This window comes from Salmo trutta, chromosome 34 (assembly GCF_901001165.1).
Source record: "Salmo trutta chromosome 34, fSalTru1.1, whole genome shotgun sequence".
In the NCBI taxonomy this organism is placed as follows: Eukaryota; Metazoa; Chordata; class Actinopteri; order Salmoniformes; family Salmonidae; genus Salmo; species Salmo trutta.
In genome coordinates this window covers 22232884-22253838 of record NC_042990.1, presented here as the reverse complement: position 1 = coordinate 22253838, position 20955 = coordinate 22232884, and the positions used below count along the sequence as shown (strand labels likewise).

The following is a 20955-nucleotide window of genomic DNA, read 5'->3' as shown; positions in this document are numbered from 1 at the left end:
CTGGGTATGGTAATGAACCCTGGGCAGTTTTATTCCGGCGGTTTATGATTGTCCCATCCAGGGTTTAATTTTACCCAGCTACCATTTCACACTATCACACCATGCTGCTCTGGGACTCACACACATGAACATTATTAGGGTTTATTTGTGGTGTCAAATTTTTACAGCTGCTGAACTACTACCGCTAAACACACTTGATCCCACTAGGTTTGGGACGATATATTAATATATCGTAATATCAAATAATGAAATCGTATAATGTCACGAATGAAACAGGTATGATATGCTTGAGTTCATTACCATTACAGGACATGAATGAGCTAACAATGTAGCACTGTTACAGAGGGGATATGATATTCAAAGCAATGAAGGGGCTTAATCTGAAGCCCTAAAACCAGGGATTCATAGTATACTTGGAGAATCCCTGACATTCCTTACAACAATGACCCAGTATTGATATACTGTATACTGTAAACAGTTGGATTATTTTGACAAGACAAATATGCATTCATAAACATAAACGATATTCGCACACATCTCTACACATTCATCAACTCATCAATCAAGTGCAAGGGGGGAGCAAAAACCCGCAGACACTGCCCTCTGTGGAATGAGTTTGACACGTCTAGATGATGTGATTTCAGGTGTCCGGAGAGTATTCGTCCTGAGACGGTCAGGCCCTGCCTCCTGCCATGTAAAAGAGACTGCAGCGTCACCTCCTACAGCGATTGGAGCGCCTGCCCTGCCACATGTAAAGAAGGTACCTACTAGCCTTCTCAAAATTCTGAAGAATACACAGATATAGAACAATGTAAAGGCCTCTCAACACACTCAAGTACACATCATTGGGAAAAATGCCACTATGTCAAGAGAGAGTGGCATTCAATATGCCAAGCAGGTACATCCTATTATTGTCAAGCATGCATTACAGTACAACAGATACAGAGCAGTTTGTCCATGACAAAAATGCTCAAGAGATGGAGCCTAAGCCATATGGTTTTGAAATGAGCATGTGCTTCAAAGCATGTGAAGAAGTTCATTAGAACAGAGAATTCTAAATAATAGTGGGTCTGTTGTTAAGTGTTTGCTTCCTGGTTTTGACAGCCCTGACAAATGGGCAAATCTGATAAACAAAACACTTGCACAATTATAAAATTATTTCTCTTCTCCTCTTCAAATATTTCATTTCGAGCTGAGAGAATCATCAAGTCAAAACGGTAATTCACTTAGGAGCTGTGACATCCTAGAACGGCTACCAACGAACACGCATTGTTGCTTGGCAACGTTTTTCTAAATAAAGAACTAGAACAAATGCTGCTTATAAGCAGAAAGTGCAGGGGCAATTTAAAGCAATTTGCCCGCACTGCATCAACCTCTTTGTGAGCTAGAAAACGCTTGTTAGCGTACGTGATTTCCATTTCCCGGGAGTGAATGTTGTATTCATGAATACTTGACATGACCAGAAACATCTGCTAAGCAATACTTTATAGAGTCTATAAGAACAGTCATTGGGCTTGTTTTCCTATTTTTTTTATCCTTTAATCTGCCTCTGCTAGTAATCTTGCTTGTATTATTTCTAATGTGGCACCCAGATCATCTGGCTTTACTAGGAGTATATGGTCATGGATTTGTCCGGCTCCTACGAGAACCATCGGAGCTGTCAATATAACAGAAGATCCTACAATATGAATATAGTATATATATCTCCTGTAGCTAGTTACCTCTATGGATCATACATTGCAACATGGATATGGCCACTGTAATAGGATTCTGATGGACTTCTTGTAAGGGCAATATAACCTCCACCACCCAATCACTGAGTTGGGTGGACACCAGCAGAAAAGTGAAGCCCACATCAATCAATATGCCATACTTGATTATTTCATTACCTTCTCTCCGAACTGGTCAGGAAAGTACATATCTGCTGGAGAACACCAGACTAGAGAGCTGGGAACCAGCTGTGCTCCTTCATTACGTTTTAGTGTTCTTCATGGTCAAGGTTAATGATACACAGCTGCTAAAAGTCAACAGCAAACAAAACACTTGTTTTACAAGGACATTTCAAGGACCTATGATTTGCAATTACTCAAGTAGGTAACAGGTATTCATCATGATAATTTTCCACTTCAAGACTCGATGGAAGTAGCTTGAGTGCTGCTGTTATTGTCTCTGTCTAGTGATTGGGTCAGTGTGTGAATAAAGTGTTTTTCTATGGATTATTATAAGGTGGCAACACAAAAAGGAAACAGAACAGGAAACGCATCATCATCCAGCTGCCGGCCAACGGGGGACAGGACTGCCCAGAGGTGTTGACTCAGGAGAGAGACTGTGAGGCGCCATCTGTCTGTTTGGGATACAGGTAAGGCTCCATCATCCACCAAGACCACTCTACTCTTTTGACTAAAGATGTATCAAGTTAAATAGAGCAAGACTTTGACTATGACTCTCAAGATGACTCAGCTGTGTCCTGTTTCTTCTACTGCAGGTGGAAGACACACAAGTGGAGGCGATGCCAGTTGGTTCCCTGGTCCGTTCGTCAGGACAGTCCTGGAGCTGTGGAGACCTGTGGGCCTGGACTGCAGGCTAGAGGTGAGCAACAGAATCCTGCATGCACTAGCTACTCAATTTGATTCTGGGGGCAAAGAGTTCATATCTGAACTGATGGATATATAAGAAAATACCTTTGTCATGAGAGACTTTAAAAAATATATTATTTTGACCATGGATTAAATTAAAGATATTCTTTTTGCATCTCGGCCTACTTGGGTTTTTCGTTTTCATGGTTTTGAACTTGACAGTCATGAGAGACCAGTCACATTCATATAGTATGTGAAGTACATTTAAATATTTGATCTGCGCTTGATTTAACTTGCTTGGTACTATGCATGTGACTGTGGAAGTGTGTAGTATTGTTGACGTGAGAAAGGGAGATAGGCATCAAAGGAACACCTTGGGCTTCATGTATCTTTCATCTCCATCTAAATGTTACGCTGGGACTGGTGGTTAAATAACCAAATCGTTCCTCCAAAACCCTTCCCTATAGCTGTACCAGGCATGAATTAGTTACAGTAAGGTTTAAACACAAAATGTTCATTCTGGTGGATTGCTTTGTGTTGAACTCGACGAAGCATGACAGAGAGCGACAACAATGCATCTATCTGTCTTCGATTTACAAAATGGTGTCAGTCAGTGAATTGAGAGCATAGAGTTCTTCTTCCACTCCTTGCACCAGACCTCTAGTAGCATCTTGAAGTAGAAAACCATTATCTGATCAGATGATGAGCACATTTCAACCTCCTTCTTCACACTCCACATTCGGCCACATTACCTGTAATGGTATCTGTGTAGACATTGACACAAGGGGAGAGACAATTCAATACAGAGCTCTGGCTCCTCCTCATTCAATGATATCTAGTCGGGTCTGTTTGGGTGGGAAAGTCAATAGACATTAGACTACGTTCAGTTTTATCACTTAATGCTGTTCTCGCCTCTGTGTGTGTTATTAACTGAGTGAACAGGAGACAGAGAGTGCGTATGAAATCTAAGTCTATTCCCTATGTAGTGCACTACTTTTGACTAGATCATGACAGGGAATAGGTTGCAATTTGGAATGCAATGTAGTGAGTCATACCAACTAGCAATGAGTCATTCCAGATCCCACAGTGACAGTACTGTAGGTTAATCATCACTTTAAACACAGTCAGGTCTTGATCGCCTGTGATGGGACTCTCGTGGTTAGCTCCAAATGCAGCCAAAGGGCATTAACCAAATGAGATTGTGAGTCTCCCCTAATGAAGTGTCCAACGTGTGTACCAAAGCTTATTGCCTCACACCATAGCAACCACCACTTCATTCCTTTTTCTTTCTTTCTTTCTTTGTTTCTTTCTTTCTTTCTATAGCTGTCTCATGCTGGAAGCAGGATGGGGGTCAAGCGGACATGGGAGCATGTCTGAAGTTTGCCAGCTCCATGCCCTCTCTAACCCAGCTCTGCCAGCTCCCATGCCAGGACGACTGCCAGCTAACTGCCTGGTCCAAGTTCTCTTCCTGTACACAGGACTGTGTGGGCGTCAAGACCCGCAAGAGGATGCTAGTGGGTGAGTGGACTGGAGTAGGCTGTACAAGTACAGTAAACTAACTAATGTAGTCCTCTTTGTCTCTGAGTGGACTGGAGTAGGCTGTACAAGTACAGTAAACTAACTAATGTAGTCCTCTTTGTCTCTGAGTGGACTGGAGTAGGCTGTACAAGTACAGTAAACTAACTAATGTAGTCCTCTTTGTCTCTGAGTGGACTGGAGTAGGCTGTACAAGTACAGTAAACTAACTAATGTAGTCCTCTTTGTCTCTGAGTGGACTGGAGTAGGCTGTACAAGTACAGTAAACTAACTAATGTAGTCCTCTTTGTCTCTGAGTGGACTGGAGTAGGCTGTACAAGTACAGTAAGCTAACTAACGTAGTCCTCTTTGTCTCTGAGTGGACTGGAGTAGGCCGTACAAGTACAGTAAGCTAACTAACGTAGTCCTCTTTGTCTCTGAGTGGACTGGAGTAGGCTGTACAAGTACAGTAAACTAACTAACGTAGTCCTCTTTGTCTCTGAGTGGACTGCAGTAGGCTGTACAAGTACAGTAAACTAACTAATGTAGTCCTCTTTGTCTCTGAGTGGACTGGAGTAGGCTGTACAAGTACAGTAAACTAACTAATGTAGTCCTCTTTGTCTCTGAGTGGACTGGAGTAGGCTGTACAAGTACAGTAAACTAACTAATGTAGTCCTCTTTGTCTCTGAGTGGACTGGAGTAGGCTGTACAAGTACAGTAAACTAACTAATGTAGTCCTCTTTGTCTCTGAGTGGACTGGAGTAGGCTGTACAAGTACAGTAAGCTAACTAACGTAGTCCTCTTTGTCTCTGAGTGGACTGGAGTAGGCTGTACAAGTACAGTAAGCTAACTAACGTAGTCCTCTTTGTCTCTGAGTGGACTGGAGTAGGCTGTACAAGTACAGTAAACTAACTAATTTTGTATTTGGTATTTTACTAGGATCCCCATTAGCCGCTGCGAAAGCAGCAACTACTCTTCCTGGGGTCCACACAAAACATGAAACGTGACATGACACAGAAAATTAATAAACAAGAACAGCTCAAGGACAGAAGTACATACAGTAAATATAAATTGTCACACATTGCTTACATGTCAGTACATACACATGAGTGTCCGAACTGTGTGCCAACTGCTTGAACTGGCAGTTCGGTACCTTCAACACATCAATACCTCGCACAAAGACCAATAGTGATGCAGTCAATCTCTCCTCAGTGTTGAGCCAGGAGAGATTGACATGTATGTTACTGACATCTCCCTCCGTGTATATCTAAGTGCAATGCAGTATGTGCGGCTTTGTTCTGGACCAACTGCAATTTATGTATGTCCCTCTTTGCCGCGCCTGACCACACAGCTGGGCAGTAGTCCAGGTGCAACAAAACTGGGGCCTGTAGGTCCTGTCTGGTCAACTGGGATGTCAAGAAGGCAGAGCAACGCCCTATCATGGACAGACCTCCTCCCGTTTTAGCAACCATTGAGTCTATATGTTTTGACCATGACAGCTTTGGTTACACCCATCAGTTTAGTCTCCTCAGCTTGCTCAATCGACACATTATTCAATAATAGATTTAAATGACGTTTAGTGTTGAGCGAGAGATTTGTCCCAAAAATGATGCTTTTAGTTTTTGAAATATTTAGCACCAGCCTATTGCTAGTTACCCATTCTAAAACTAACTGGATGTAACGACTGCCGTAGAGAGGGGACCAAAGCGCAGCGTGTTGAGTGCTCATGATGAAATGCATTTTAACTAAAAATACTAAAGACAAAATAACAACCAGAAAACGATCAGCTCACAGTTCTGTCAGGTACATAGACTAAACAGAATACAACTACCCACAAACACAGATGGAACAAAACCCTACTTAAATATGATCTCCAATTAGAGACAACGAGGACCAGCTGCCTCTAATTGGAGATCATCCCCCCCAAAAAAACATAGAAATAGAAAACTAGAACTAAACATAGGTATAGAAAACATAGAAAAACACAAAACACCCCCTGTCACACCCTGATCAACTCTACCATAGAAAATAACATCTTACTATGGTCAGGACGTGACACTGGAGCTCTATGTTAAGGGTGTCAGTTATTTATTTTGTTGTTGCAGCCGACGTGTACTGTTGAGTTGTCAGTGTACATAGACACTCAGGCTTAATTCAAGATCAGTGGAAGGTATGAGTAAAAACAGAAAAATATAATGGCCCTAGCCGGCTGCCCTGCGGTACACCACACTCAACTGAATTTGTATTAGGGAGACTTCCATAAACGAAAACCGTCTGTTCTATTAGACAGGTAACTCTCAATCCATAATAAGACAGAGGATGCAAATTCATAACACCTACATTTTTTCAGCAATAGGTTATGATCAATGACATCAAAAGTGTCCTTCTCTATAAGCATGCTGAAAGTGTACATTTTAATAACTTTGCATTTGATCATGCACCATTTTTTCCTAAAGTTTGCTAAGCACTTGTAACAGGCTGATTGATTGACTGTTTGAACCATTAAAGGGTGCTCTACTATTCTTGGGTAGTGGAATGAATTTTCCCTCCCTCCATGTCTGAGGGCACACAGTCTTCTAGGCTTAAACTGAAGATGTGGCAAACAGGAGTGGCAATGTATTCCGCTACCAACTTTAGCAATTTACAATCCAGGTTGTCGGTACCAGGTGGTTTGTTCTTAATTATTAATATTTCACCTCTTCCACATACACTTTGCAGAACTCAAAAACTACAGTGCTTGCCTTTCATTACTTTGTCCATTATGCATGAATATGAAGGCTCAGCATTTGTTGTTTGCATGTCATGCCTAAGTTTGCTAATCTTGTCAACAAAAAAGGTTTTGTTATGAAACAGCCATCTGCTTCAATGAAGGATGGAGCTTTTTGGCCTAGAACGTCATATAAAGTACTCCAAAGCTTTTTACTATAATTCTTTATATAATTTATCTTCATTCCATAGGATAGTTTCTTCTTCTTTTTGTTAGTTGTGTGATTTCTCAATTTACTGTATGTTGTCAGACTTATTTGCTCTTCCCTTTGCCTCATCCCTCTCAGCCATACAGTTTTTAAATTCATCATCTATCCATGGGGATTTAGCAGTTTTAACAGTCAGTTTCTTGATGGGCGCATGCTTATCAGTAACCAGAAGAAGCAGTTTCAGAAGTGCTTCAAGTGCGGCGTGAGATTGTTCCTCATAACATACATCAGACCAACAAATATTTTTAATATCTTTGAAATAGGAATCATTGCAAAAACTCTTGTATGATTGCTTATACACAATTTTAAGGCCAGTCTTTGTAACTTTGTTTTTTATTTTTTGTCTATTATGATCACTACATCCGATGGGTGTGGATACTGCTTTAGAGCAGATTTCTGCAGCATTAGTAAAGATGTGATCAATACACGTGGATGATTTAGTTCCTGTTTTGTTTGTAAATACCCTGGTAGGTTGACTGATAACCTGAACGAGATTGCAGGCATCGGTTACAGCTTGGAGCTTATTTTTGAGTGGTCAGCTTGATGACAACCAGTCAATATTTAGGTCACCCAGAAAATATACTTCTCTGTTGATATCACATACATTATCCAGCATTCATATTCCAAATACTGAGTTTTAGCACTTGTTGGTCTATATCAACTTCCTACGAGAATAGGCTTTAGGTGAGGCAGATGAACCTGTAGCCATATTTCTTCTACATCATGTGACATGAGATCTTCTCTCAGCCTAACAGGAATATGACTCTGGACCTACATAGCAACACCTCCTCCATTTGCATTTCTATCTTTACTATATACTGTATTCTATAACATTGTATACTCTAGCTACTACTGCATCATCATAGGAATTATCTAAGTGTGTTTAAGAGATGCACAGAATATTAATGTTTTCTGATGTTTATAAGTTGTCAATTTCATCAACGTTGTTTATTATGCTACATATGTTACTATAGGCTATTTTTGTCCTCTTCTGGGTTCCTTGTTTGTTTTTGGTGCTATTCCGAGAGGCTGATCTGAGGTAGACACATCAGTGACATTTACATTTAAATCAATAGTACTGAGTGGGCTGCCCACAGTGGGCTTCTTCTTAAAGCAGACAGTTTCAGTGCAAACTGTGAAATTCAATTATATGTGGATATCAGTGGAGGCTCCCCAGAGGATGAAGGGATAAACAATCCTCCTCATTGAATTTCATGAAAATAAAAATAGTGAAACATAAAAAATATATTCTAAATCTATTCACGTCACCAAATAATTGAATTAAACACACTGTTTTGCAATGAAGGTCATAGCCTCAACAGCCCCAACAGTACTCTGTAGGGTAGCACCATGGTGTAGCCAGAGGACAGCTGGTTTCCGTCCTCCTCTGGGTACATTGACTTCAATACAAAACCTAGGAGGCTCATGGTTCTCACCCTTCCATAGACTTACACAGTAATTATGACAACCCGGAGGATGTCCTCTAACCTATAAAAGCTCTTGCAGTATGAACTGAAATGTTGTCCACCCAATCAAAGTAACGGAGAAGGAATCTAGTACTGAAAGCATAAGCTACAGATAGCTAGCACTACAGTGCATAAAATGTGGTGAGTAGTTGACTCAGAGAGAAAGACAATAGTTTTGAACAAATTCGTTTCTTTAAAAATGAAGGAGAAGGGAGAGAGAGAGCTAGCTATATTTGCTAGTATTTCTTTTTCAATTTCACTTTCACTTAGCTAGCAAATCCTGCTAGCTAGTTTAGCCTATTCAAACACCCGGCTTAAACATAGAGGGATGCTAAGTTAGCTAGCTCACTATGGCTGTCCAACACTGGAACTCTTCCAAGTCAAGGTAAGTGTTTGATTGTATTAATTTATTGCCAACCGGCACCTGCAGGTGTAACTGCTAAACTGCTTGCTAACTGTACACTGTACTGCATGATTATATCGGTTTACTAACGTGTTAGTTCTAGAAGCTATATTGACTATGACCTCAGCTAATATGGTGACAATGATGCAGGCTGTGTGTAGCGGTTAGCGGTTTTGATATGAAGGTTTGGCTTGGAAATGTTTTTTTGCCTGGTCACAGACATCTGATGTATTGTGCTCTGAAGTCCACATGCGAAGGAAAAAGGTGAGATGAGGAAGAGAGCGAGAGAGGCAAGAAGAAATTATACAATGAGCAAAATTATCATTCTATTTGTATGTAGCTATGAAAGTGAACTGTGTTTGCATGTGATAAGGGATGCATTCATTCAGCCAATTCTGTTGGTGTAACGGCTGTCGTCTGAAGAAGTGGACCAAGGTGCAGCGGAGTTAGTGTTCATTATTAGAAATTTAATATCAACAACATGAACACTATACAAAACAAGAAAAGAGTAAACCGACAGCAAACAGTCCTGCCTGGTACAAAACAATGACAGAAACAATTACCCACAAACCCAAAGGAAAAACATGCTCCTTATGTGTGACTCCCAATCAGCAGCAACGAGCTTCAGCTGTGCCTGATTGGGAGCCACACACACGGCCCAAAACAAAGAAATACAAAAACATAGAAAAAGGAACATAGAACGCCCACCCAATGTAACACCCTGGCCTAACCAAAATAAAGAACAAAAACCCCTCTCTATGGCCAGGGCGTTACAGTACCCCCCCCCCCAAAGGTGCGGACTCCGGCCGCAAAACCTGACTCTGAAGGGGAGGGTCCGGGTGGGCCTTCTTACGGCGGCGGCTCAGGTGCGGGACGTGGCCTCTGCTCCACCCTTGACGTCGCCCTCTTCGGTGGCGCACCTGGCCGCGCCGAAGGTCTGGTGGGCGACACTGACTGCGCCCGGCTGGCGGCCGGCGATGGTTGCGCCCGGCTGGCGGCCGGCGATGGTTGCGCCCGGCTGGCGGGCGGCGATGGTTGCGCCCGGCTGGCGGAAGCCGATGGTTGCGCCCGGCTGGCGGGCGGCGATGGTTGCGCCCGGCTGGCGGCCGGCGATGGTTGCGCCCGGCTGGCGGGCGGCGATGGTTGCGCCCGGCTGGCGGGCGGCGATGGTTGCGCCCGGCTGGCGGGCGGCGATGGTTGCGCCCGGCTGGCGGGCGGCGATGGTTGCGCCCGGCTGGCGGGCGACCCTGGCTGCGCCCGGCTGGCGGGCGACCCTGGCTGCGCCCGGCTGGCGGGCGACCCTGGCTGCGCCCGGCTGGCGGGCGGCGATGGTTGCGCCTGGCTGGCGGGCGACCCTGGCTGCTCTGACGGCACTGACCCAGGATTCACCAGGCTGGGGAGACATGACAGAGGCCTGGCCCTAGGCGTAGGCACAGGACTCACCGGGCTGGCGGGCGTCCCTGGCCACTCTGGCAGTTCGGGGCAGTCTGGCCACTCCGGCAGGTCGGGGCAGCCCGGCCACTCCGGCAGGTCGGGGCAGCCCGGCCACTCCGGCAGGTCGGGGCAGCCCGGCCACTCCGGCAGTTCGGGGCAGTCTGGCCACTCCGGCAGTTCGGGGCAGTCTGGCCACTCCGGCAGTTCAGGGCAGTCTGGCCACTCCGGCAGTTCAGGGCAGTCTGGCCACTCCGGCAGTTCAGCGCAGTCTGGCCACTCCGGCAGTTCAGCGCAGTCTGGCCACTCCGGCAGTTCAGCGCAGTCTGGCCACTCCGGCAGTTCAGCGCAGTCTGGCCACTCCGGCAGTTCAGCGCAGTCTGGCCACTCCGGCAGTTCAGCGCAGTCTGGCCACTCCGGCAGTTCAGCGCAGTCTGACCTCTCTGGCGACTGTTGACTGGCGGGCAGCTCTGACGACTGTTGACTGGCGGGCAGCTCTGACGACTGTTGACTGGCGGGCAGCTCTGACGACTGTTGACTGGCGGGCAGCTCTGACGACTGTTGACTGGCGGGCAGCTCTGACGACTGTTGACTGGCGGGCAGCTCTGACGACTGTTGACTGGCAGGGCTGGGGACACGCACCTTGGGCTTGGTGCGGGGAGCAGGGACGGGCCGGACAGGACTGTGGACACGCACCTTGGGCCTGGTGCGGGGAGCAGTGACGGACCGGACAGGACTGGGGACATGCACTGTGGACTTGGTGCGGGGAGCAGGGACGGGCCAGACAGGACTGTGAACACGCACTGGTGAACTGAAGCGTGGAGCCGGTTTTGCCACTCGTCCTGGCTGGATGCCCTTCCTAGCACGGCATGTGCTGGGCATGTCCACCGGACGCACCGGGCTGTGCGGACGCACTGGCGACACAGCGCGCAACTCCGCCTCCCATGGCTCCTCCTCCAGATCTTCCTTCAGCAGGTCCTCAATAAACCACCTCATCTGCGTCTCCTCCTCTGCCGTCATCCCCCACGAGAGCAGTGGTCTGGGCTCCTCCTCTGCCCTTCCGGACCACCCCATTAGCCCCCCCCAGGAAGCCCGGTGTCTTCCGGGCTTCCTCGACCGACGCCAGCGACCCCGTCTGCTGGCCGGCGTCTCCTCCATCGCCCGGACCTCCCTCTTCCGCTGCTTGGTCCCTTGGTGGTGGGTAATTCTGTAACGGCTGTCGTCTGAAGAAGTGGACCAAGGTGCAGCGGAGTTAGTGTTCATTATTAGAAATTTAATATCAACAACATGAACACTATACAAAACAAGAAAAGAGTAAACCGACAGCAAACAGTCCTGCCTGGTACAAAACAATGACAGAAACAATTACCCACAAACCCAAAGGAAAAACATGCTCCTTATGTGTGACTCCCAATCAGCAGCAACGAGCTTCAGCTGTGCCTGATTGGGAGCCACACACACGGCCCAAAACAAAGAAATACAAAAACATAGAAAAAGGAACATAGAACGCCCACCCAATGTAACACCCTGGCCTAACCAAAATAAAGAACAAAAACCCCTCTCTATGGCCAGGGCGTTACAGTTGGAAAACTTTCTGAACAAGCTGACCACCACATAGTGATTATTTATAAGCTATTATCATACGGTTTAGGTTGCATTCATTCTTGCAAAAAACAGCCAGAAGGCTTAATATTTCAAGTGCAAGTGTTGGTTAAGGAAAGAGTTCTTTGGTTTTTGGGGGGGGGGGATTATTTAAGATACTCTTTGAAGAGGTAGGGTTTTTGGTGCTTTCGCATGATGGGCAGGGACTCTGCTGTCCTAGCTTCAGGGTGAAGCTAGTTCCAACATTGGGGTGCCAGGATAGAGAGCTTGGACTGGGCCCTTCACCCTATGGGATGGCAAAGAGACCAGAGGTGGCAGAACTGAGTGCTCGGGTTGGGGTGTAGGGTTTCAACATAGCCTGAAGGTAGAAGGGACAGTTCCTCTTGCTGCTCTGTAGGCAAGCACCATGGTCTTGTAGTGGATGCGAGCTTTGTCTGGAAGCCAGTGGAGTGTGTGAGAAGTGGAGTGAGATGGGATAACTTGGGAAGGTTGAAAACCAGGTGGACTGCAGCATTCTGGATAAGTTACAGGGGATTTATTGCATGAGCAGGAAGTCCAGCCAACAGAGAGTTACAATAGTCCAGACAAGTGCCTGGATTATGTCCTGCACCGCTTCCTGTGTGAGGTAGGGTCGTACTCTACGGATGTTATACATCATGAACCTGAAGGAGCGAGTCACTGCTTTGATGTTTGAAGAGAACGACAGGGTCACGGCTCTTTGTACTCTCGGAGGGAGACACTGTGGAGTTGTCAATCATGAAGGCCTGTTGAAGTTGAGCTTGATGTGGTGGGCCGACATCCAAGCTGAGATATCTGTCAGGCACACAGAGATGCATGTCACAAAATGTGTATCAGAAGGAGAAAAGTAGTTGAGTGTCATCTGCATAGCAATGATAGGAGAGACCATGAGAGGATATGACGAAGCTGAGAGACTTGGTGTATAGAGCGAAAAGGAGAGGGTCTAGAACCGAGCCCTGTGGGACACCAGTAGTGAGAGTACGTGGTGTAGATAATAGATCCTCTCCATGTCACCTGTTTGGAGCGGCCTCCCAAGTAGGATGCAATCAAAAAGGGTGCAGAGCATGACACACCCAGCCCTGAGAGGGTGGAGAGGAGTATATAATGGTTCATAGGGTAGAAGGCAGTGAATAGATCTAGAAGGTAGAGAATAGAGCTCTGGCAGTGTGGAGTGCCTCCATGACACAATCTCAGTTGAGTGATCCGTCTTGACTGATTAGGCTCAAGAAGATCGTTCTGAGAGAGATGAGAGAGTTGATCAAATGTTTTGGAAAGAAAAGAAAAGGGATACAGGTCTATAGTTTTTGACGGCAGATGAGTCAAGTGTTGGTATCTTGAAGAGGTGAGCGACTTGGGACGTTTTGAAGTCAGAGGGGATGCAGCCCGTGGTCTGGAATGAGTTGGAGGGAAGTGAGGAATGGGAGAAGGTCTCCAGAGATGGTCCGGAGGAGGGGATAGGGCTGAGCGGACAGGTTGTCGGGTGGCTAGACCGACAGCCTGCATATTAAACTTAAACTTTCTTAAACAGAAGCAAACGGAACAAAACGGGGATAAACATACATTAATTTGTCCAATAGAAACTATCATTTGCAACTGTTGGACTAATGATTACACCCTATATCAGCTAGATTCAGGCAAGAGTGTGCAAGGCGGTATTGAATGTGTCACTGTCTGCACCTTGATCATGACCTGTACACCTACGTTGTAAACTTTCATTCATAGGCTAGGTTGTAGCAACCTCATGATGGGTGTAGGGAAAATTTGAGTATCATTTAGTATCCTAAACCTATCACTGTTACATTGAACTGGGTTAATGGAATGTGAATGACAGTCATCTAATATGGTGTAATAGAAATGTGGCCATGCTCATAAAAAAAACATGCATCCTCCCTCCTCTTAAATGTCACCGACCGCCACTGGGGCATATGGTTATTAAAGACAATACCCTCGGAGCTAACAGTTGAAGGAACATAATGAGGTTACTTACATTCACTGCACTTCTATTTCTCTGGGATATAATCTGATTCCCATGTCCTCTGTTGGTTATTATGACAGGAGGACTGTGGAATAGATATTTTAAGCTTTCCTTAGGGTGCTTTTTAGTTGTTTCATTTTTGTCATTCTTACGTTTTTTTAATCTTATGTTTGTTGTGTAGTAAATATTTCAGCTTTTATTTGTATTGTTTTTATTCGTTTTTATTAGAATGCATTGCATTCCATGTCTGAATAAATACAGCTTGATTTGATTAGAACCCCAGACTGTCAGTCTCTGAAGAAGTTCGCTATGTTGATCGAGGAAATCCTGGAAGCCCTGCGGTTAGTTCTCTTTGTCTCTTAGTGGACTGTAGTAGGTCTACAAGTACAGTAAACTAACTAATGTAGTCCTTTTTGTCTGTGTAGGGACACAATGCCACTAGAGTCTTTGGCCACAGTTTGCAAGTTCAGAAGAAGTCATCCCGAAATACTGATACAGGCTCACATATTTCTTTATTTCATCCCCCTAATGGTTAAGGTTAGTGTGAGGGTTAGATCCTATTTCCTCTGGTCCTATAGATCTGTTAAGTGCAGCTTCCTACCTAAAGAGACTGAAGTACTTGACATGACTTTGACGTTAAGGTTCCAGTGCGAGTGAGACAGTATCACTGCATAGTCGAATGCCAGAGTGTCACAAATCTAATTTGGTCAGTCAACAGTCTAAGTGCCCTCCATAGTATGCCTGGAGGTCAGTTGAATGTACAGCATAAATTATTATATAGGATAAGCCTATAGGACCCTGAGATTCTTCAGGAAAAGCTCACGTTGCTAGAAGTGACTTTTATCGACCCCCCCCCCCCCCCATTTTCACCTGGTCCAAGTTAGCGGATGTTGAGTAAAAATATATATAATAATCTCTATCCTTTATCTGGATCCAGGATACCGGCTTGTTACAACGTTTCTTTCAATACTTGCCATTCGGTGTGGTTATTCTCCGGTTTGGCTATTACCATTCTAAGTGATTGCCGTTCGGGTTGTATGAGTTAGACAGCCAGGCTGCATATCAGTTTTGATTGATCGCCTGTCCTACCTTTTTCCCTTCTTTTTTCTCAGGGAAGAGCAAAAAGCGAGACCAGTGTAAGAACAACCAGGTGTACCCCCTCAGTGAGATCCAGTACTGCCCCTGTAACAAGTACAACGCCCAGCCCGTGGGGAACTGGTCGGACTGCATCCTGCCTGAGGGTGGGCGCGTGGAGGGCCAGCTGGCCATGAAGATCCAGGGGGACATCAAGGAGTGTGGCCAGGGCTACCGCTACCAGGCCATGGTGTGTTACGACCAGGACAACAGGCTGGTGGAGACGTCACGGTGCAACAGCCACGGTGAGTCTTACAGGCCTCTCACCAACATCCAATTATTGTTCATGTCTATAAGGAGGACGTCACCTCGTTATGTATGATGATGTTATGATGGTAAGTCTACAGTACCTTTGTCACGGTGCAACAGCCACGGGGAGTCACAAAAAATGTCTGAAACATCCAGTGTCTCTCTTCCATCTCACATCAACTCCCTTGAAGCTGTATGCATTAAACATAGCCACTGTGATTCATACAGGGTGTCTGTATCTCCATTTAAAGGCATGCTCAGTGATATGACATCATCATACACAGAACAGGCCAGTTCCTGTTACAGAAAACAGAAAACGAGTGTGGAGAAATGCAAGATAAGGCAATTGAAAATGCTTTGGCTTTGGTCTTTGGATTTCTCATCAATTTGTTTCAGCCCATTATTGAATACATTTTGATAATGTTGTTCCCTTGTTCTCCCCATCAAGAAAGTATTTATTCCACCATTTACATATGTGTTCTATTGATGAGGCTCCATTGGACCCAATTTGATGTCAGATTGAGAGTGCAGAGCAAACACTCATCTCACTGTGTCCTTTTCAGCATCCACTGATTATAAATTCAATAGAGAACAAATCAATGTGATAATGAAGAGGAAGGGCCTGCTCAGCTGGATACAGTCGCTCTGCCCTTAGCCCAAATCCGTCAAAGGAATATTAATCACATTTAAACCAATCAAATGTATTTATTATGCCCTTTTTAAACCAGCAGATGTAACAAAGTGCTTCTACAGAAACCCAACCTAAAACCCCAAAGAGAAAGCAATGCAGATGTAGAGCATCAGAGCTGCTTTCGTCCCAACAAGCTGTATTAGCGTTCAGGAGTACACAGTAATATCGCCTTCCAACCAACGTGGAGAAGAAAGTTAGGAATCACAGTGCTATTGTCTCGTCCATGTTAACCCATGGAAGGCGTAGCACTATACCAAGTGCTTAGAGCAGTGAGTGGGCTTCAGTGTTTGTTCTCTGTAAAAACCCATGCCTTTATGAATCATAGCTTCACTTGCAGTATGGGGCCTGTGGTGTGGTTGATAGTGTAGAGCTGCGACGTGATGAGATGTCACAAGCAATTGTTAGACACTAGCTACTGCTATTGTACTGTATGTCTACCTCTCCAACACCACTACCCAAGTGCCCTACACGTCACACTATGAAGGATTAGGGTGGCATTTTTTCAAGCTTAAGGAACCATAGGAGATCAGTGATGATGCAATGGCTATACAGGAGTTACTGGTATTGTAGCTCTACTGCTCCAACAACACAATCAACCTACCTGATTGTCTCCCACACGTGCTATGGATTACATTATTTTATTGTATTTTTTTATTGGATTATTACTCTAATTATTATTATTATTTAAATACATTAAATAAATACAAATAAAATGAATAAATTACATTAGAATGTATTAAAATTCATTGAAGGTATATGGTTACCTATACAGCTTTGAAACCAATACGTTTTTCGGCCAACTTTAGCATTCCACCATATTTTTATGCCATTTTTATATCTGGCCAATATCAAAACCTAAACTTTTATTTCCATGAACCGACTACTCATGATTGCGGTAAAGTTCTGCCTAAGGCTTAGTATGAAATGTAGCGGTAATACTGAGGCGTCATTGGCACGCACTACTCTCTTAAACTATTGATGGTTGTTACTGGGCCGGCAGCGTAGCCTAGTGGTTAGAGCGTTGGACTAGTAACCGAAAGGTTGCAAGATTGAATCCCCGAGCTGACAAGGTACAAATCTGTCATTCTGCCCCTGAACAAGGCAGTTAACCCACTGTTCCTAGGGCGTCATTGAAAATAAGAATTTGTTCTTAACTGACTTGCCTTGTTAAATAAAGGTAAAATAAAAAATCAATTAAAAACTGTAGGCAGCACCCCTTACTACTATCCTCCTGGCAGTTGTAAACTTTGCAAGGCATGTCACTTCACTCATCTCTTCCCATAGCCCACCAACCACATGCACTGCTTTCTTAGCCACAAATGGATGCATCCAGAAATAATTACTGTGGGAATAAATATCACTGAATGACGAAAATATTGGAATAAAGTAAACTAATGTAATTGAAGGCATCAAACTGTTGCTTACTGAAACTCTTAAAATATATTAGAATTATTAGCGTGTGGTCAACTATTTCCGCACCTTTTTGAGGCAAGCGTGGGGACTCTTGACAAATCAATCAATGTCAGATTTTTCTTCGTTTGGATATTGGTTAAGCTACAATTAGGCTGCGGAAATGTTAGCTAAATTGAGGTAAGTGCTGCTCATCAGAACTTTTTTCCAGCATGTTATGTAATTTATCAAGTGGATTATTTTGCTCTTCGCTCTGTCGCTTAGTAACCTAGGCCTACTCCCGACCAAAAGCCTGTGACTTGTCTTAACCATCAATGTGATTTTGTTTCACTGAATCTCTGTCTGTATATTTGGTTAATTCTCTGGCTGGGCAAATAGGTGGTATAGTTTTCTAATCTATCACTGATCAGAAACATTTAGCATGCAATAATGTAGCCTAAATCAAGTGTAGGTCTATTATCTTTGCTCGACTGTGTATAGGCATCTCCAAATGCCCACAGAGGTTGTTGATGAAGATACTCTCAGTATAAGAGATGAAACGTTCTATATGTTTTATATGACAGCGGTTCTACACGCTGCCATGACTCTGCGGGACGCAAGATTTGTATTTTATTCTGTTATATTTATATTCTTAGCATACTATAAAGCCTAATATAAATATATGTGTTGACGGTTTAATGAACAAAACAACTATTGATTTAATTTGCATTAGGAGCCGTGTAGCCTAAAGACTGCACAGACCAGTAACATCATCAAACTCAAAATATGCCATTCTATTCTTTTGAAAATACATTTTATTAGTCTTATAATGTTTCTTAGGACCTGCCTAAAACCAATTAATAATGAATTTCTTTGTGATAGTGTATATTCAACGGATTAATTAAAATAAACGTCCACGCGCATCGGCCCACTCTATTCCCAATCCTAAACCTGCCGGCATGTGAACGGGAGATATAAAAGTCTTATCCTGGCAAGAATGTGGTAAAAATGGGACTGTATGAATTGGGTTCTAAAAAACATCGCCTGATTGTTTTTACAGACAAAATACCGTAAAGTGTGTCCAATAATGGGTACTATAGAGACAATTGAATTCCCTGCTTTATGTGGGCTTGGCATGATGGACCCATGTTAAAACAGTCTTATAGTAGCTTCTCTATATAGAACACAAAGGGTTCAATAGCTTGTTTCATATATGGCCCTCAAAATGGCTCTATATAGAACCCCAAAAATATATAAATACATCTGCAGTGTATCTGTAGTAGCATTAGTGTATCTGAAGAGTGTCTGTAACTTACACGGGTCAGTTCCTCCAGGGCCATCTTGATTCGTCTTTTCATTTCCAAATTGTTATGTTTTGTGGGTCTTCTGGGAACGGTAACCAGGTGACTTCCATAAAATCTAGAAGAATTCTAAATATATAACCAAACAAAAGCCCAAATACAATGAGATTATGGGGTAATCAATTTGGGCAACAATACATCTCCCTCTAATAACGCTGTTAGTCTTTGTAAAATGTCCTAGAGGGAAAAATGGACTGTGTTTGTTCTTCTGATCTCATCTTACGTCAGCAAGTTCAGAATAATACATTTAGCAGATGTAAAAGAATCTAAGAAATAATAACTCAAACTTGAACTTTAAAATTAGTCATTCATAATACAGTGAGGGAAAAAAGTATTTGAACCCCTGCTGATTTTGTATGTTTGCCCACTGACGAAGAAATGATCAGTCTATAATTTTAATGGTAGGTTTATTTGAACAGTGAGAGACAGAATAACAACAAAAAAATTCAGAAAAACACATGTCAAAAATGTTATAAATTGATTTGCATTTTAATGAGGGAAATACGTATTTGACCCCCTCTCAATCAGAAAGATTTCTGGCTCCCAGGGGTCTTTTATACAGGTAACGAGCTGAGATTGGGAGCACACTCTTAAAGGGAGTGTTTTTCTGGATTTTTTTGTTGTTATTCTGTCTCTCACTGTTCAAATAAACCTACCATTAAAGTTATATACTGATCATTTCTTTGTCAGTGGGCAAACATACAAAATCAGCAAGGGATCAAATACTTTTTTCCCTCACTGTATGTTAATGTATTTTCCATTACTGTGGATCCTTGCAGGTTCCTGTGTTGTGAACTAGCTTCAGCTAAGAGCAATGACCTCCCTACTCTTTCAGTGGACAAATGAGGCTCAGTAATCCACCCTCGCGCAGATAAACAGAAATAACAAGCCGAGAGAGAGGCACTCCTGCCAAAAACCAAAAAATCATGACCTCTCTCTCTCTCTCTCTAGCTTTCGTTTGCTCTCTCTTGCTCTCGCCATTCTCTCTGTCTGTGTGTCTCTCTGGTTCTCTGTGTGTCTCTGTGTCTCTGTCTGTCTCTCGCTCTCGCCATTCTCTTTGTCTCTGTGTGTCTGTGTGACTCTCTCTCTCTCTCTCTCTCTCTCTCTCTCTCTCTGTCTCTCTGTCTCTCTGTCTCTCTGTGTGTGTGACTGGCTCACACAGAAAACAACAGCCTTCTAAATCACACAACAGGCTGCTGCTCTCTTGTTTCATTGTATTTGCCAAGCTCCAGTAAACAGTGTTATAATGCTGTGTGTTGCCCTGCGCTGCCATCTCAGTTCTTATAATCATCTCTGTAGCCTTTCATCAGTAGGAATGTTGGATTTACTCCAGGTGCTGTTCAGTTAGATATTTTACAATTTAAATTTTATAACCCAATTTCACAGTATGTTGTATAACTGAATACAGTAGCTTGATGCATCACTAACTGTGTAAACTGATACAGATGCTGTCAGATGATGAAACTATACTGAAGCCTAGTTGTCTCTCTTTGTGGTTTAAGGGTATATTGAGGAGGCTTGCATCATCCCCTGTCCATCTGACTGTAAACTCAGTGAGTGGTCCAACTGGTCACGATGCAGCAAGTCTTGCGGCAGCGGGGTCAAAGTGCGTTCCAAGTGGCTGAGGGAGAAGCCTTACAACGGTGGTAGACCGTGCCCCAAACTGGACCATGTCAACCAGGTGATTGGGGGACGTTCATCACTCTTGGCTCTGTCTAGAAACAACCCTAACCCCTTGACACTTGTGGAGATCTGAGAAGATTGGACAGATTTGTACCATACAAATCTACTCAGATCTCCACAACTTAGTGTCTAGGGGGTAAAGAGTAAGGGATATTTTATTTATTTAACTAGGCAAGTCAGTTAAGAACAAGTTCTTATTTACAATGACGGCCTACCACGGCCAAACCCTAACCCGGACGACGCTTGGCCAATTGTGCGCTGCCCTATGGGACTCCCAATCACAGCCGGTTGTGATACAGCCTGGAATCGAACCAAGGTCTGTTGTGACACCTCTAGCACTGAGATGCAGTGCCTTAGACCTCTGCACCACTCGGCAGGGGTTTCTGGACAAGTCTTGACTCTCTGTTCTCACCTAGGTACACATGGTAGATGGTAGAGGTCCCTGGCTTGTTTTAATGTTTAATGAAAATACTTGTGATTTAATGCA

At 43.9% G+C, this 20955-nt stretch overlaps 1 protein-coding gene across 2 annotated transcripts in view; it reads left to right on the top strand.

Annotated features, from left to right (window-relative positions):
• LOC115173804 (thrombospondin type-1 domain-containing protein 7A-like) overlaps window positions 1–20955 on the top strand; it is a 170158-nt gene that overhangs the window by 109283 nt on the left and 39920 nt on the right. For both annotated transcript variants that reach the window (XM_029732227.1, XM_029732226.1), the window contains exons 9-14: window positions 645–760; window positions 2227–2359; window positions 2486–2589; window positions 3900–4094; window positions 15074–15340; window positions 20288–20466. In XM_029732227.1, the coding sequence (XP_029588087.1) occupies window positions 645–760; window positions 2227–2359; window positions 2486–2589; window positions 3900–4094; window positions 15074–15340; window positions 20288–20466 (994 nt within the window). The remainder of the gene's footprint in view (window positions 1–644; window positions 761–2226; window positions 2360–2485; window positions 2590–3899; window positions 4095–15073; window positions 15341–20287; window positions 20467–20955) is intronic.